The sequence below is a fragment of the Lutra lutra genome, chromosome 1 (genome assembly GCF_902655055.1).
Source record: "Lutra lutra chromosome 1, mLutLut1.2, whole genome shotgun sequence".
NCBI classification, from domain to species: Eukaryota; Metazoa; Chordata; class Mammalia; order Carnivora; family Mustelidae; genus Lutra; species Lutra lutra.
This window is the reverse complement of record NC_062278.1, coordinates 213,038,975-213,056,645: the sequence shown is the minus strand read 5'-3', so window position 1 is coordinate 213,056,645 and position 17,671 is coordinate 213,038,975. Positions and strand designations below refer to the sequence as shown.

General features: G+C 39.7%; 1 protein-coding gene across 2 annotated transcripts in view; it reads right to left on the bottom strand.

Moving 5' to 3' along the window:
* LOC125083379 (adhesion G protein-coupled receptor E2-like) overlaps positions 1-9,272 on the bottom strand; it is a 36,465-nt gene extending 27,193 nt beyond the window's left edge. For both annotated transcript variants that reach the window (XM_047699842.1, XM_047699848.1), the window contains exons 1-3: positions 9,123-9,272; positions 7,127-7,180; positions 605-754 (exon numbers count right to left, since the gene is read on the bottom strand). In XM_047699842.1, the coding sequence (XP_047555798.1) occupies positions 605-754; positions 7,127-7,180; positions 9,123-9,258 (340 nt within the window). In that variant the 5' untranslated portion in view covers positions 9,259-9,272. The remainder of the gene's footprint in view (positions 1-604; positions 755-7,126; positions 7,181-9,122) is intronic.
* Positions 9,273-17,671: the final 8,399 nt, after the last annotated feature.

The following is a 17,671-nucleotide window of genomic DNA, read 5'->3' as shown; positions in this document are numbered from 1 at the left end:
ACGTCTTCCAGGTCCCAGTCACCTGAGTTACCTATAGGCCTATAAACTAAAATTATCAGGGAGGTTCAGGGCAGAGCTTGCAGGGGGAATTAAAGTTGGAAGGCCAAGAAGCCAGTTCACCATGTCAGGAGGTGTCTTCTCCAGGTGGGGTTGTCGGCTAGGGGAGCGCTGGCCAGGAAAGGTGTGCCCACCCTCGAATCTCCCCCCTTCCTACAATTCTAGACAGGGTTCCTGGGTCCATTCTGGTGTGACCAAGTCTGTGTGGATTCTGGGGCAGGGGGCGGTGGGCAGGGAAGGTCTCATCCTGGCCACCACTGATGAAGCAGAAGAAGACAGATATTGCACTGAAACATAATGTGCTGTGAGCTTGTGAAGTCTCCTGAATGCCACCCCTTTGTTTTCTGAAAATAAAGTGCTATGTGGGAAGGGAAGATGTTCCAAAATTGTGTGAGTGGCACTTTGTGGAGGTATCAGAGCCTTGGGGTTTGGAGAGGGATAGAACTCAGATAGGTGCCCAGAACAGCTCTCTGATGCCTGGAAAAGTGAGCTTAGTGACCCCAAAACCTCATGGATGGGGATATAGAAGGTGCAAAATCTTTCTTACCTTGACACATGTTCTCACTCTCATTCCTGAATGCTGTCTCAGAAATGAGCTCCTGTCTTGGGCCACACATGCAGTACCTGTCGTCCATGCTCCGGCAGTCAGCGTAGGCTGCACAGGACTTTCTCAACGGTCGTTCACACATGTTGATGTCTAGAATACAAGATAAAGGATCATATCCCAAAGGAATCAGTTCTCATAAGGCAGAGACCCTGGCCTCCAGCCTGACTCAGCCATAGGTACTGGAGAGAACTCAGATTGCAGGTGGCATTCCTGGGGCAGGTCTGAGCTGGGGACAGCTTCTCCAGAAAGCCTGCTCACTGCTCTGCTCATCTTTACTCTCTGGCTGGGCCTGAGGGCACCTAGATTCAGATACTCTGCTGTGCCATCATAGGGGCCGGAAGGAGGTCAGCATACCCTTCTGCAGATGTGGCGTGGACCGAGGCACTGAGTCTCTGCTTGCACTATTGAGGATCTGGGGCTGGGCTCCAGTCAGGGTGATGATGGCACTGAAGACCACACTCGATGCTGAGTCAGTGAAGGGAGTCACAGCTGGAGTGTGTCTAGAGTAACACTCTTTCCCACCTGAGAGTAAAGTCAGGTGGTCTGGCCACTGCCCATTGGCAGCTTCCACTTCCCATTACTCAATGGTGGCCCAAGATCCCCACAGAGTCCTCATCATCCACTGTCCAAGGCTCCCAATGTCAGGCATTTTCAAGAAGCCTGAGGATGTCTCTGGAGGATTCTTGCTACCTCCAACCCTGGAGGAAGTTTCTCTTATCAGAGTCTGTCACACATATGAAATGAGGAAGCAGCATGCAGGTTTTCACAGCTGAGTCACTGGGGGAGGGGGTTTGGTCTGGTCTCTTACCTCTCCCTCTTCTCTACACATGAGAGGAAAGAGTTTCATGAGCCAGGGTCACTGAGTATCTCAGGGACCCAGAGAGCAGGGGCTCTGACTCATCCCTGGCTAAAAATAACAGTTGAATGAGAACTAGCAAGTCAAGAATGCATCAAAATGCAGGGACAGAATGTTTGGTCCTGTACCTTCCAAACAGGGCAATAAGACTTTAGAGCCTGAAAGAACTCATGGCATCATGCAGAGTCAGGGCAGGCAACTGGGTCCCCCAGAGCAGAGTGTCCTACCTGAACTCGTGGATGTCCCTTCTAAGGCCCCAGGACAGGCTGTGGGTGTCAGCACCAGGACATGACAGGATGTGGGAAGACACACACATGATGCATTCGTGTTCACCCCCATCTGGGCAATGGGACAGCCCTCCTTTCTTCACAGATGGTGGCAATAGCTGGACACCTGCCTTCAAGGTTGTTGGGTGGCATGGAGTCAAGTGGGGGACAGGTGGGAATGACGAGTGCAGGAGGGGAAGACATGATATGAGAAATCTTCAACCTGACAGGTGTGCTCCCAGGAAGGAGCTGGGATCCAGGCGCACCATCAGCAGGGCTCATTGCCATGCTCACCCAGCCATGAGCCTCCATGGGACACACATGTACAAATGCAGGGGATCCATTAGGGATACCTCTCAGGCATAGAGGGGCTGGGCGGGACTCCCAACACCACCTTTTATTCCATGGTAAATTACCTTTCTCCCAAATATTAAATGACACATGGATACTTAGAAGGACAAAGAAAATATAAAAGTAAAAATGAAAACAAAGAAAACCATGTATAAGTCCACTACACAGACTACTGGTAAGTTTTAGGGTATTTTTTCTTTTCTTTTCAAAAATATTAGAAAATTTTCCTTTACTTATCAATAGATATGCATCTAAGCCTATTTTGAGTACATGAAAATATTTCTTGTTGTAAAAACTGTATATTTTCTTGCTTTTTCCTATTTTCTTATTGTGGCCAAATGCATACAACAAAATTTTCCATCTTAACCATTTTTAAGTATTAGAATTTCCTTTTATGATCCTATTTTTGTTGAATAAAAACCTCCTCAGTGTCATTATAAAATGTTTTTTGAAGCAAACTTTAGTTTCAGCTTCCATTATTCAAGTTGTATTTATTTTCATCTTAAAGGAAAAGCAATTTTTATTTATTTAAAGATTTTTATTTTGTTTATTTGACAGAGAGAGAAAGAGAGGGAGAGAGCACAAGCAAGGGGAGCAGCAGTCAGAAGGAGAGGGAGAAGCAGACTTCTCACTAAGCAGGGAGCCTGATGCGGGGCTCAATCCCAGAACCCTGGGATCAAGACCTGAGCTGAAGGCATATGTTTAACTGACTGAGCCACTCAGATGACCCAATTTTTTGCTTTTCTGATTTGAGAAAAATAGTTGATTTTCTTTATGAGATTGAAATTAGTTTCTTTCTTTCTTTCTTTTTCTTTCTTTCTTTCTTTCTTTCTTTCTTTCTTTTCCTTCTTTCTTCCTTTCTTTCCTTCTTTCTCTCTTTCTTTCTCAGTATATTTTAACAACTGTGTTGTTTTAAAGTTAAGGTTATTTCACCAATCCATTATTATATTTATTCGTTTATTATTATTATTACTATTTTTTATCATATCACATGACCTCTTTAATTCCCATCACCCAGTTACCCCATCTGCCCACCCACCTCCCTTTCTGCAACCCTTAGTTTGCTTCCTGAGTCAAGAGTCTCATATGGTTTGTCTCCCTCAATGATTTCTTCCCATTCAGTTTTCCCTCCCTTCTCTTATCATCTTCTGCCTTATCAACATTGCTTATGTTCCACATTTGAGTGAGACCATATGATAATTAGGTATCTCTGATTGACTTATTTTTTTTAAGTTAAAATTATGTTACCTTTATTTAAATGTTTTGAAAAGATATTCAGATATAACAAGATTTTTAAAAGCATACCTTCTAGTTTTGTATCATTTCTTAAGCAGATACGTAGTAATTTAATTCTTGGATTTTGAAAATATTTTTAAAAGAATGTTTATTTGAGGGAGAGAGAGAGTGCAAGGGGAGGGGCAGAGGGAGAGGGAGACAAGCTGATTCCCTGCTGAGAAGTTGGCTTGTCTCCTTCTCCCTTGGGGTTCCATCCTAGGACCCTCAGATCGCAACCTGAGCTGAAATCAAGAGTCAGGTGTTTAACTGACTGAGCCACCCAGGTACCCTGAAAGTTTATTTAAGTATCCTTAAAAATACTTAAAAAAATACTTAAAGATACTTTAAAAAATACTTACAAGTAAGTATATTTAAAGATACCTAAAAAATAAGTATACTTAAAAAGTATAAGTATACTTAAAAAAGTATACTTAAAGGGCGCCTGGGTGGCTCAGTGGGTAAACCGCTGCTCAGGGTCCTGGGATCGAGCCTGCATTGGGCTCTCTGCTCAGCAAGGAGCCTGCTTCCTCCTCTCTCTCTACCTGCCTCTCTGCCTGCTTGTGATCTCTGTCTGTCAAACAAATAAATAAAATCTTAAAAAAAAGTATACTTAAAAATATTTCAGGGGAAAAATAAATGATTTAAACAGTGCTAAACAATACTATCTTATTTTCTTGCATAGGGATCTTTAGCTTATTTTTTTATTGTTGTTTATTACAGCATTATTATAATAGCCAATATATGTAGCAACCTGAGTACCTGTCAACAGATGAGTGGATAAGGGACATGTGGTACATACACAATGGAATGTTACAGAGCCATAAAGTGGATGAGATTATGCCATTTGAGACAATATGAATGGACCTAGAGAGTATTATGTTAAGTGAAATAAGATTGAGAAAGAAAAATACCATATGATATCACTAATAAATGATATCTAAAAAAAGAAAACCCAAATGAATAAAACATACAAAAAAAAAAAACCCAAAAAGCAGAATCAGACCTATAAATACAGAAAGCAAATTCTAGGTTGCCAAAGGAAAGTGGGGCCGGGGTTTGGGTGAAGGGGAGTGGGAAATGTAGGCTATCAATTATGGAATGAATAAATCGTGGGAAGAAAAGACACAACATAAGGAATATAACAGCAATCTGTTGATTTATGGGGGCAGATTGTAGCTACACTTGTGGTGAACATAACATAATGTATAAATTTGTCTAATCATTATGTTGTACATCTGAAACTAAAGTAACATTGTGTGTCGAATATACCCAAATATAAAAGACTTTAGAAATGTTTTCTTTCTTTTTTAAGATACATTTTCACTGAAGTATAATTAACATAGAGTGTTATATTAGTTTCAGATGTACAACACAATGATTTAACAGTTCTAAACATTTCTCGGTGCTCACCATGGTGAGTATAGTCATCGCTTGTCACCAAACAATATTATTATAGTATTATTGACTATATTCCACATGCTGTGATCCTCGTCTCTATAACTTATTTATTTTATAGCTGGAAGTTTGTAACTCTTAATCCCATTTACCTATTTTGCCCATCTCCCTGCCACTTCCCCCTGGCAATCATCAGGTTGCTCTCTGTATTTAAAAGTCCGGTTTTATTTTACATTTTATATTCAACATATATGTGAAATCATACAGGATTTGTCTCTTTCAGACTGACTTATTGCACTTGACAGTATGCCTTCTAGGGCCATTCATGTTGTTGCAGATGGCAAGATCTCTTTTTAATGGGTGAGTAATCTTCCGTTGCAGATGGATGCCACATCTTATTTACCATTTCAATTACGGACGAACACTTGAGTTTCCTCCATATCTTGGCCATTGTAAATAATATTGCAATAAACGTTGGTGCATCTATCTTTTTGAATTAGTGTTTTTGTTTTCTTTGAGTAAATACCCAGTAGTGAAATCACTGGATCATATGGTGTTTCCATTTTTAATTTTCCGAGGAACCTCCATACTGTTTTCCACAGTGGCTGCACCAATTTACATTCCTACTAACAGTGCATGAGGTTTCCTTTTCCCCCACATCCTCACCAATACTTAAAATCACCTTAGGTTTATACCTGGACATTCTTCTATCACTTTATTAGTTGTAAGACTTTGGGTAAGTCAACTGATCTCTTTGAGCCTAAATTTGATAATTTAAAAATGATGCTACTCTGAAATCATGAAATTCACAGAAGAAAACCGGGAGTGAGCTTTTTGACGTTGGTGTAGGCAGTGATTTTTTGGACTCAACACCAAAAGCAAAGACAACAAATGCAAAAATAGACTAGTGGGACCATATCAAACTAAAAACTTCTGTACAGTAAGGGAAAGCATCAAATATGAAAAGCCTATTGACAATTTGGGAGAAATTATTTGCAAATCATATTATCACATAAAGGATTAACATCCAAAATATATAAAGAATTCATACAGCCCAATAGCAACCTCCCAAATATTATTATTTTTAATCAATTTAAAGATGGGTAGAGGACCTGAATATATATTTTTCCAAAGATGACCTCCAAACATCCAAGAGGTACATGAAAATGTACTCAACACCACTAATCATCAGGAAAATGCAAATCAAAACTACAATGAGATATCACCTCACACCTGTCAGATTGGCTGTTATAAAAAAGACAAGAAAACTTTTGGTGAGGATGTGGGAAAAAGGGAAATTTGTGCATTGTTGGAGGAAATTTAAATTAGGAAGCCATGATCCTGATGGGGCAGGAGTTCCTGGTGAGCTCATTCCAGGAGGAAGCCCTGAGCTTTGAAGACGTCAGTATTTCTTCTCTCCTGTTGCTTCCACTTCTCTCCCCTTTCTTTGTGCTATGAGAATAATCACAGTAATAACAGCAGTGACTATAATAATAACTTGTGTTTGACAGTCTGCTTTGAACTAGTCTTTACCTGTTCTTTATACATGTGAATTTTAAATCTTACTCAATCTATGGGGGGTAGGACAATGATTGTCCCCAATTTACAGACAAGCAAACTGAGGCAGAGAGGAGAAATAATTTCCTACATGTCAGATGTAATCAGCAGTGAGCTGGACTTTAAACTCACATAGCTCAGTTCTGCTGTTTAAGCTCTCAACAGTCTACCTACTGATCATGAAAACCTTCCACTTCCCTCATAATTCCCCTGCCCTGTCACCTTTCTCTTTTCCTAGATGAAGTGCTGGGTGCTACTCTCAGTGAGGCTGAGGGCTCAGAATGCTCCACCATCTCTCCTCTCTGTTTCCCTGGCTCTTCAGCACCCCATGACCCTGTACCATCAAAGCTTTCCAACAGGCTGGTGAAGATCTCCCCAGATGAAGAACTGAATCCCAGGGAACAGCGATGGGTGGTGGTATTGGCCCATGGAGAGTTCATAGAGCACCAGGGAGCACAGGTGTGGGGGAACTAGCAGTGGGGATGGAGACCACAGCCAGAAGTTTCACAGAATTGGATGAAGTCAGCTGCCAGCTAAGAGTCCATGAGTAGAGCAGGCGAAGGTAGGGAAGGGATGGCTGCCATCAAAAGAGGAAAAGACCAAAGACTGGACATTTGGAGATGAAGAAATAGTTTCTCTTATCTCCAGAAGACCATCTTGGAGCTTCACTTGGAGAATAAGCCTCCTTTTCCCCTTGTCAGTGTAGAACCCAGACCCAGCATATGCACTCCTTAGCTTATGTCACTAAGTCTGCAGACTCACCTCTACTGTACTGGGCTACAGCTCCCAGTGTCAACAGCAGCAGCATCAAAAGTCCTACAGCAGAAAAAAAAACCCAGTGAGAGAACAAAGGGAGGAGAGTGGAATTCCAATTTCAACTCCTGGTGGCATGGTCATTGCCTCCTAGGGATGTGGCTCTCACCATGCAGCTCACAGCTTTCCAGCAGCATCCATAAGACTCTTGTACCTTATATAGGACCAGCCCTATTACCTCCCTCTCCCTAGATTCCATAAGGAATCAGTCACTAATGGACACCATCCTCATGAAATCTCAGTGTTACAGGTAAGGGGACAGAATATACACAGACAGCTGATATCAGGGACACAACTTAGAAATTATGGCCTCTCCCGATGGAGGGGATAAATCTTGAAGCACAAAGTCCACAGATTGGTGTGCTCTGCCCATAGGCAGGTCCTTTGTTCTCTGACAATGTAGAAATCTACCTTGAGGATTTCTCTTAGAGGATTATTGCCCCCTGTTTAACCCACATATTTTGGGGCACACAAGAGGAGCATGGGTTTAGGAGTCAGCCAGCCCCAAGTTTGAGTCCACCTTACAGTAGTATTGGCGGGGCAGGAAGCCCAGGAAACACAAGAGGGGAAGCTGAGGTAAGTAAGTGGTAAGAACTAAGGCGCCAGCAGGTAGAGCCATCGTTTCCTGGTTAAGTGGCCTCTCCAGGTGCAGTGCCCATGGCTTCTACGGTTCATAACAAGTGAGCTCCTGGCCATCCTACAGTGCATCGAGGGCACAGCCTTTCCCTTTATCCCCTAAGCTGGCCCTGAGTGATGAGTCACTGGACAGGCTTCATGGTATCAAAACCACTACAAGTGTGAAGGGACTACTCTACAGGCAATCACCTGCCCACCTATTAGAGTTTCATTCCATTCATGGGAGGCAATGAACTCTATGAAAAATCTTTCCATATCTCAGTGCCTTCATACTATTTTCTAAAATGTGCCCAGCATTAAAACTAATCACGTTCCACACAGCAGATGATAAGAAATGTGACTATTTTCACAAAAACAAGGGAACAAATTACAACCAACAAGGACAATATATAAGGAACGCTTAACTTGCTATGTAACAGGTATTATCCTAACCATTGAGGGAAATAAAGACCAATCAGCATTAAGCTGTCCTTTCTATTATGCACCGTTATTGCCCTTTCAACCATTCCATGACCCACACAAAGCCCATGGACTAGAGGATGATGTTTTTCTTAGTTCATTAGAGTTTTCAGAGAATTTGGTTATGTACCCTTGTGAAAAAAAATAGTATAGGCAGTATGAGGGTTAATTTCATGTATCAATTTGGCTGGACCCAGATATTTGGTCAAACACCTGCTGGGCAGGTGTCTTTTAGATGTGATTAATAATTAAATCAGTAGACACAGAGTAAAGCAGATTATCCTCCATAATGTGAGTGGACCTCATCTAATCAGTTGAGGACCTCAGGCGAAAAAAGACTGCCCTCCTCTGAGGAGGAGGAAATTCTGCTTTCAGAATGACTTCAGACTTGAGATGTAACATCGAGTCAGTCTGCTGGCCTGCCCTACAGAATATCAATTTCCCAACCTCCACAATTGCATGAACCAATTCCTTAAAATGAATGAATCTCTCTCTTTCTCTCCTTCACCCCCTTTCTCTCTCTCTCTCTCTCTCTCTCTCTCTCTCACACACACACACACACACTCACACACATTATATTCATTCTCTTTCTCTGAAGAAACTGAGCCAATATAGCTGATAAAATGAGAAATCTCTGTTGGATTGGCTCCAGGAGTAAGTTTTACTGATTTTCTGCTTTGAGACTAGATAAAAATGAGCCAACATCCTTCTTAAAAATCTCTTCCCTTTGTCCTTTAGAGAGAAAGGGGGAAACAAAACAGATTATCAAGAACATAGAATATTCTCTAACTGGATAGAGAGCTCCCAGATAGCTTTAGTTATCTGTCATTATTGTTATAATTCTACCTACCTGGCAACAGTAGATTTTTGTTTCTCATGATGCAGACAACTGTGAGCCCAGGCACAGAGGACATCTTGTCTTGGTCTGTGTGTGTTACAAAGACTTCCTGTTTTAAGTCTGACTTGGGCTCCAGAGGGACTGCCATAGGAAACTACCGGTCTGTATCCTTTCTTTCCTGAGACTCTGTCTTGTGATTAACTTCTCAGAAACTTCACTTCTATTTTTTAAGTATTTGCATAGCATTAGTGGTGTTTCTACTGAAAGCCTCCCTGAAGGTGGTTTTTAAATCTTTGTGGTATAAGAAGATGTGATCCTGTGTATTATAAGAACTTCCCAACATGAAGAATTACTCTGCTCATTTTTCTACCCCATGAAAACTTTGGATCAGAGTCAACAGAATTCATTATTTAGTATCTGTTAAAAGACAGTTTTAAAAAAATATTTTATTTATTCAATTTATTAATTTTATTTAAATTCAATTAGCCAACTTTTAGTACATCATTAGTTTTTGATATAATGTTCAATGATATATTAGTTGCATATTTATTTTAGAGAGAGAGAGAAAGCAAGTGAGAGAGTGTGTGAGTGGGGGGAATGGCAGAGGGGAGGGTGGGAGAGAAGCTCAAGCAGACTCGCTGCTCAGTACAGACTCCCCTGTAATGTGGGGTCTGATTCCAAAACCCAAAGATCATGGCCTGAGCAGAAATCAAGACTTGGATGCTTAACTGCCTGAGCCCCCCAGGTGCCCCTAAAAGATAATTTTATTGAGGTGTAATTGCCATACAGCACTATATTAGTTTTAGGTATACAACATAATGATTTGATATTTGTAGATATTGTGAAATAATCACCACAATATATCTTCTTGACATCCATTACCATACATAGTTGCAAATTTCGTGTGTGTGTGTGTGTGATGAGAACTTTTTAAAAAATTATTTTTTCAGTGTTCCAAGATTCATTGTTTATGCACCACACCCAGTGCTCATTGCAGTATGTGCCCTCCTTAAGTGATGAGAACTTTTAAGATCTTTTCTGTTATCAACTTTCAAATATGCAATATGATATTATTAATTGTAGTTACCATGTTGTACTTTACAACACCATGACTTATTTATTTTGTACCTGGATGAATAATATTCATATATGTATATATATAATTCCATTGTATATATATGGACACTACATTTTCTTTATCCATTCATTCATGCCATGAAAATGTTGTGCTACATTCCACTGGCATCCATGATTTCATTTTTTTTAAATTTAATTTTATTTTTTCAGTGTTCCAAGATTGATTGTTTATGCATCACCCCCAGTGCTCTAGCAATATGTGCCTTCCATAATTTCTGATACCTGAAATGTTTGTTCCCATAGGGATGAGGTATCATAATCTCTCTTTGCTTTCTTTTTTTTTCCTTGGTCATTAGTTATCAGAAGTTTTATTATACTGTATCTTGGCCCTGATTTGTTTAAGTTGATTCTGCTTGTAGTTTCCTCAACTTCTTGAATCTATGTTTTTGTCTTTTGGAAATCTGAGAAATTTTAACCAATTTTTCCCTCTGAAGAATTTTTCAGTTCCATATTCTCTATCTCCCTGTGGAATTCATTTTTTTTCTGCCAAAATAAATTGAATGTTTATTACTTTTTCTTCTGGCAGCAATGAAAATCACTAGGGGAATTCATTTTTTTAAAAAAATTTAAATTCAATTAGCTAACATATAGTACATCATTTGTTTTAGATGTACAGCTCAATAATTTATCAGTTGCATATAACACTCAGTGCTCATGACCTAGTTACCCCATTCCCCATCCACCAACCCTCCAGTAACCCTCAGCCTGTTCTCTAGAATTAAGTCTTTCATGGAATTAAACTGCAGAAATGTTAGATTTTTGGGGGTAGCCCTATAGGCCCCTGAGATGCTGATAATTTTTTTGTAGTTTATTTTGTCTTATTCAGATTGCATAAATTATATTGTTTTGTCTTCAGGTTCACTGATATTTCCATTCTTTTGTCCCCATTTTGCTAGTAAGCCTGCCCAATAGAGTTTTCATTTCACTTTTTGTATTTTTCAGGTCTAAATTTCCATTAGGCCTTTGAAATCATCTGTTTCTTTATCAAAGTTCTCTTTTCTTTTCTAAGACTTTCTATTTTTTCATTTGTTTCAGAAAAGTTTGCTTGTAATTACTCATTAGAACTTTTTTTTTTTTTTAAAGATTTTATTTATTTATTTGACAGAGAGAGATCACAAGTAGACAGAGAGGCAGGCAGAGAGAGAGAGAGAGGGAAGCAGGCTCCCTGCTGAGCAGAGAGCCCGATGCGGGCCTCGATCCCAGGACCCTGAGATCATGACCTGAGCCGAAGGCAGCAGCTTAACCCACTGAGCCACCCAGGTGCCCTCATTAGAACATTTTTTATGATGGTTGCTGTAAGATATTTGTCAGATAATTCTAACATTTGTGTCAACTCAAGTTGAGGTATTCCTGGTTCTTGGTATGACACTGATTTCTTAAATTGTATCCTTGGTCTTTATTGTATTGTGTTTTGAACGTAGATTTTATTAAACTCTTCTGTTTTGGAAGACTCTTCTGACATTATGCTTGGAGTTGGGGGAAGAGTGGCCATGTTGTTGCTGGCAAGAGAGGGAATAAATTCCCTCTCAGCCTGCTGACGCTCCTGTGTTGGAGGGATACCTTGTTCCTGGTGGAGTTGGAAGTTCTCCCTCCATGCCAAACCTCTGTGTACATCACCCTGATGAGGGATTGTAGGGATGCCTTGTTACTGCTCCCCACATGGCCTCTTCTGACACAATGGAAGACCCAGCTCCTTCTCTGCCACAAACCCAAGGGATGGGAAGGAACACTTCATCACAGCTGGGCAAGGGCAGAGGTCTGGGCTTCCAGACTTGATCTTTGCTGAGGAAAGGAAGCGTGGGGTCAGTTTTTCTCTGCTTTTTGGTTGGAATAGGGCAGTTACTGCTGAAATACTTTCTGTTTTGCCAGGAGCTCCCTTTCCTGGTTCTTTGGATAGGGAGAACTGGCTTTTCTCGGGGACATTTCTTTGTTGTCTGCACGTGTTGGCATTTCTGGGCTGCCAGCCTCTTCGGTTCCAAGCCTGGGATAGATGAAGCCAAACTAAAGCTTGTGGGAATCGCCACAGCAGAGTTTTTTGGTCCCAAGGTCCTTGTTCTATCTTCCTTCCCTGTATGTTTTAGAGTGGTGTTTTTGTTTTGTATAAAATTGTTTATATATAATTTAGCTGAAGTTACGTTTTTAAAATAAAGTTTTTCCGGGGCGCCCGGGGCGTGATCGAGCCCCACATCGGGCTCTCTGCTCTCTGCTCCGCAGGGAGCCTGCTTCCTCCTCTCTCTCTCTGCCTGCCTCTCTGCCTGCTTGTGATCTCTCTCTGTCAAATAAATGAATAAAAAAAAAAATCTTAAAATAAAGTTTTTCCTACTATGTACTTTGTTCTCAACTTACTCTTTAGTCAGCAATATTTGGAGAGGTTTTACATGTCACTGTATAGAGATCCACGTCTTTCTTTTCAGCTGCTGTTGTATACATGTGGATTAGAAATTTATTTTGCTTTTCTCCTTTTTAATGCACATTTAGATGGCCTCCTGTTTCCCATCTCTAAAATAATGCTGCAGTGAATGTCTCAAAATACCATAAGGAGAACATTTTTAAATTTTCTTAGACTAGGTGGCTTCTATACTGGGTTACAGAGGATGTGTATTTTACATTGTAATAAATTCTGCAACTCTTCTATGTAATGAGATTGTATCAAATTACCCAGGTGCTATAGGAGAGGATCAATTTTCCACATGCAATCCACACTACTGCTATCACATCTTTTTTAATTTTTCATTTTTAACATGAATAATTTTGTTGATCCGTGGCTTAAGTAACCCTTAGGCTCTTGCTAATCATTTATCTCATTTAGAAGGAAATTAATAGAAGAAAGACACAGGAATTTAAAATTGTCAGGAAGGCATGTCCATTATATATTGTTGACAGGAAAAAAATGAAAGACTTCAAGAATATAAGCCAGTCTCTCTGAAGGATGGACAGGTTTTTTTTATTGATAGAATGACACAACCAGTTTAGATGATCTGTAAAAGACATTTCAACTTTACAATTCTAAGTTTCTATTTAATTATTAGGAGGCTTAGGGTCTACAGATGTCTTGGAATCTTAAAATTATGTATTATCAAATGTTTTTATTTATCTTAATATATGAATTAGTATCTCATTAACAGGGTTGCAATTTTTATATGTCTTTGTATTTTCACAGTCATCTCTGTGAATTATATACTCCTATATTTGGCATGCCTTATTTTATTCACTGTATTTTTCTCTTCTTTTTCTTTTTAAAGATTTTATTTATTTGACAAAGAATACTATTATGCTGAAAAAAAGAAAGGATAAAGAACAACAAACACAATAGCAACAGATGGAGGTTTAACAGAGGAAATAAGGCCAAATTTCTCCTTTCAAATACAAAATTTTAATTAAAATATGTTCATAAATCAAAATTATATTCTCTCTTTTTTAAAAAAATCTTATTTTTTAAAGTAATCTCTCTCTTTTTATTTTATTAATTTATTTTTAATCATTTTAAAATTTATTTTCAGCATAAGAGTATTCATTGTTTTTGTACCACACCCAGTGCTCCATGCAATCCATGCCCTCTCTAATACCCACCACCTGGTTCCCCCAACCTCCCACCCCCCCCACCTCTTCAAACCCTTCAGATTGTTTTTCAGAGTCCATAGTCTCTCATTGTTCACCTCCACTTCCAATTTCCCCCAACTGCCTTCTCCTAACTCCCCATGTCCTCTATGCTATTTGTTAAGCTACACAAATAAATAAACCATATGATAACTGACTCTCTCTGCTTGACTTATTTCACTCAGCATAATCTCTTCCAGTGCTGTCCATGTTGCTACAATAGTTGGGTATTCATCCTTTCTGATGGAGGAATAATACTCCATAGTATATATGGACCACATCTTCCTAATTCATTTGTCCGTTGAAGGGCATCTTGGTTCTTTCCACAGTTTGGCGACCGTGGCCATTGCTGCTATGAACATTGGAGTACAGATGGCCCTTCTTTTCACTCCATCTGTATCTTTGGGGTAAATACCCAGTAGTGCAATTGCAGGGTCATAAGGAAGTTCTATTTTTAATTTCTTGAGGAATCTCCACAGTGTTCTCCAAAGTGGCTGCACCAACTTGCATTCCCACCAATAGTGTAAGAGGGTTCCCCTTTCTCCACATCCCCTCCAGCACATGTTGTTTCCTGTCTTGCTAATTTTGGCCATTCTAACTGGTGTCAGGTGGTATCTCAATGTGGTTTTAATTTGAATCTCCCTGATGGCTAGTGATGATGAACATTTTTTCATGTGTCTGATAGCCATTTGTATATCTTCATTGGAGAAGTGTCTGTTCATATCTTCTGCCCATTTTTTTGATACGATTCTCTGTTTTGTGTGTGTTGAGTTTGAGGAGTTCTTTACAGTCCTGGATATCAATCTTTTGTCTGTACTGTCATTTGCAAATATCTTCTCCCATTCCGTGGGTTGCCTCTTTGTTTTCTTGACTGTTTCCTTTGCTGTGCAGAAGCTTTTGATTTTGATGAAGTCCCAAAAGTTTATTTTGGCTTTTGTTTCCTTTGCCTTTGGAGACATATCTTGAAACAAGTTGCTGTGGCTGATAGACAAAATGTCAGAAAGAGAATTCAGGCTAACAATTATCCAGGCAATAGCTAGGTTGGAGAAAGCCATGGATGACCAAACGGAATTGATTAGGGCCGAGCTGAAAGCGACCACACAGGATGTTCACAATGTTAGGGCAGATCTAAAAGCTACCAGGGCTGAGATTCACAATGCTCTCAATGAGTTCCAATCTAATCTAAATTCTCTCAAAGCTAGGTAGGATAACTGAGACAGAAGATAGAATTAGTGATCTGGAGGACAAACAGATAGAGAGAAAGGATCAAGAGGAAGCCTGAAACAAACAACTTAGAAACCATGAAAACAGAATCAGGGAAATAAATGACACCATGAAACATTCCAACGTCAGAATTATTGGAATCCCTGAAGGGGAGGAGAAAGAAAGAAGTCTAGAAGATATAGTGGAACAAGTTCTTCATGAAAATTTTCCCAATCTCGCGAATGGAACCAACATTCATGTACTAGAGGCCGAACAGTCACCACCCAAGATTATAGATTCCAGAAAAACATCAAGGCACCTGATAGTCAAACTGAGGAATCATAATTGTAGGTATAATCTCTTGAAAGCTGCTAGGACAAAGAGGCTCATTACTTACAGAGGAAAGCCCATCAGAATAACATCAGACCTGTCCACAGAGACCTGACAAGCCAGACAGGGCTGGCAAGATATATTCAGGGCACTAAATGAGAAGAACATGCAGCCAAGAATACTTTATCCAGCAAGACTGACATTCAGAATGGATGTAGAGATAAAGAGTTCCAAGACCAGCAAGGCTTAAAAGACTATGCAACCACCAAGGCGACACTGCAGGAAATATTAAGGGGGGGTTTGATAAAAGAGGAAAAATCCTAAGAAAGGCATTGAACAGAAATATAGAGACATCTACAGAAAGAAAGACTTCAAAGGTAACACGATGTCAATAAAAACGTATCTATCAATAATCACTCTCAATGTGAATGGCCTAAATGCGCCCATAAAATGGCACAGGGTTGCAGATTGGATAAAATGACAGGACCCATCCGTATGTTGTCTACAAGAGACCCATTTTGAACCTAAACATACACCCAGACTGAAAGTGAAGGGATGGAGAAGCATCTTTCATGCCAATGGGCCTCAAAAGAACACTGGGGTAGGGATTCTCATATCAGATAAATTAGATTTTAAACTAAAGACTGTAGTCAGAGATACAGAAGGACACTACATCATTCTTAAAGGGACTATCCACCAAGATGATCTAACAATTGTAAATATCTATGCCCCCAATATGGGAGCAGCCAATTACATGAGAAAACTGTTAATCAAGATAAAGATCCATATTAATATGAACACATTAATAGTAGGAGATCTTAACACGCCTCTCTCAGAAATAGGTCATTGAAGCAGAAAATCAATAAAGAAACAAGAGCATTGAATGACACATTGGACCAGATGGACCTCATAGATATATACAGAACATTCCACCCTAAAACAACAGAATACTCATTCTTCTCAAGTGCCCATGGAACCTTCTCCAGAATAGACCATATACTGGGTCACTAATCAGGACTCAACCAATACCAAAAGACTGAGATGATTCCCTGCCTATTCTCAGAGCACAGTGCTTTGAAACTGGAGCTCAATCACAATGAAAATTTTGGAAGGAACTCAAACACCTGGAAGCTAAAGACCACCTTGCTTAAGAGTGCTTGGATCAACCAGGAGATCTAAGAAGAACTGAAACAATTCATGGAAACCAATGAGAATGAAGACACTTCAGTCCAAAACCGATGGGATACAGCAAAGGCGGTCCTAAGGGGGAAATACATAGCCATCCAAGCCTCCCTCAAAAAAATTGAAAATCCAGAACACAGCAGCTGTCTCTACACCTTAAAGAACTGGAGAATCAACAACAAATCAAACCAACTCCACACATAAGAAGGGAAATCATCAAGATTAGAGCAGAGACCAATGAGGTAGAAGCCAGAGATACTGTGGAATGTATCAATTAAACTAGAAGCTGGTTTTTTGAAAGAATCAATAAGGTCGATAAAGCATTGGCCACACTAATCCAAAAGAAAAGAGAGAAAGCCCAAATTCATAAAATTATGAATGAAAAGGGAGAGATCACAACTAACACCAAGGAAGTAGAAACAATCATCAGAAGTTATTATCAACAGTTATATGCCAATAATCTCTCTCTTTTTAAATCCAAGTTTAATTTATTGTTATTAGATTCAACAAACATAAAATATACATTTCAGTAGATATAGAAGATACATAACCAAAAGGGAAAGAAGAATTACAAAGAATTGCAAAACTAAACATGTTTTAAGTGTATACACAGACAATTAATATGGAGAATTAATACAATTGTTATTTTTATTTCACAACAATACTAAAGAGTATGCAAGGAAATAGTGATGTTTCATATGAAATGCCTCTTCACACAATTTATTTATTTACCTTTTTACCCAATGTGGTGGTTGAAGTGACCAGCCCAAGATCAAGTGTCACATGCTCGACCTACTTAGCCAGCCAGGTACCCCTAGTCATAGTCCCTCTTTTTTTTTTTAATTTTAAATTTATTTTCAGTGTAACAGTATTCATTGTTTTTGCACCACACCCAGTGCTCCATGCAATCTGTGCCCTCTCCAATACCAAACACCTGGTTCCCCCAACCTCTCACCCCCGCCCCTTCAAAACCCTCAGATTGTTTTTCAGAGTCCATAGTCTCTCATGGTTCACCTCCCCTTAGACTCTCTTGATTCATCCTTGTCTTGTTCTTAACAGGAGCCCTAGGAATCAGAAGAACAGATTGTAATCAGATACAATCCAGCTGCCCC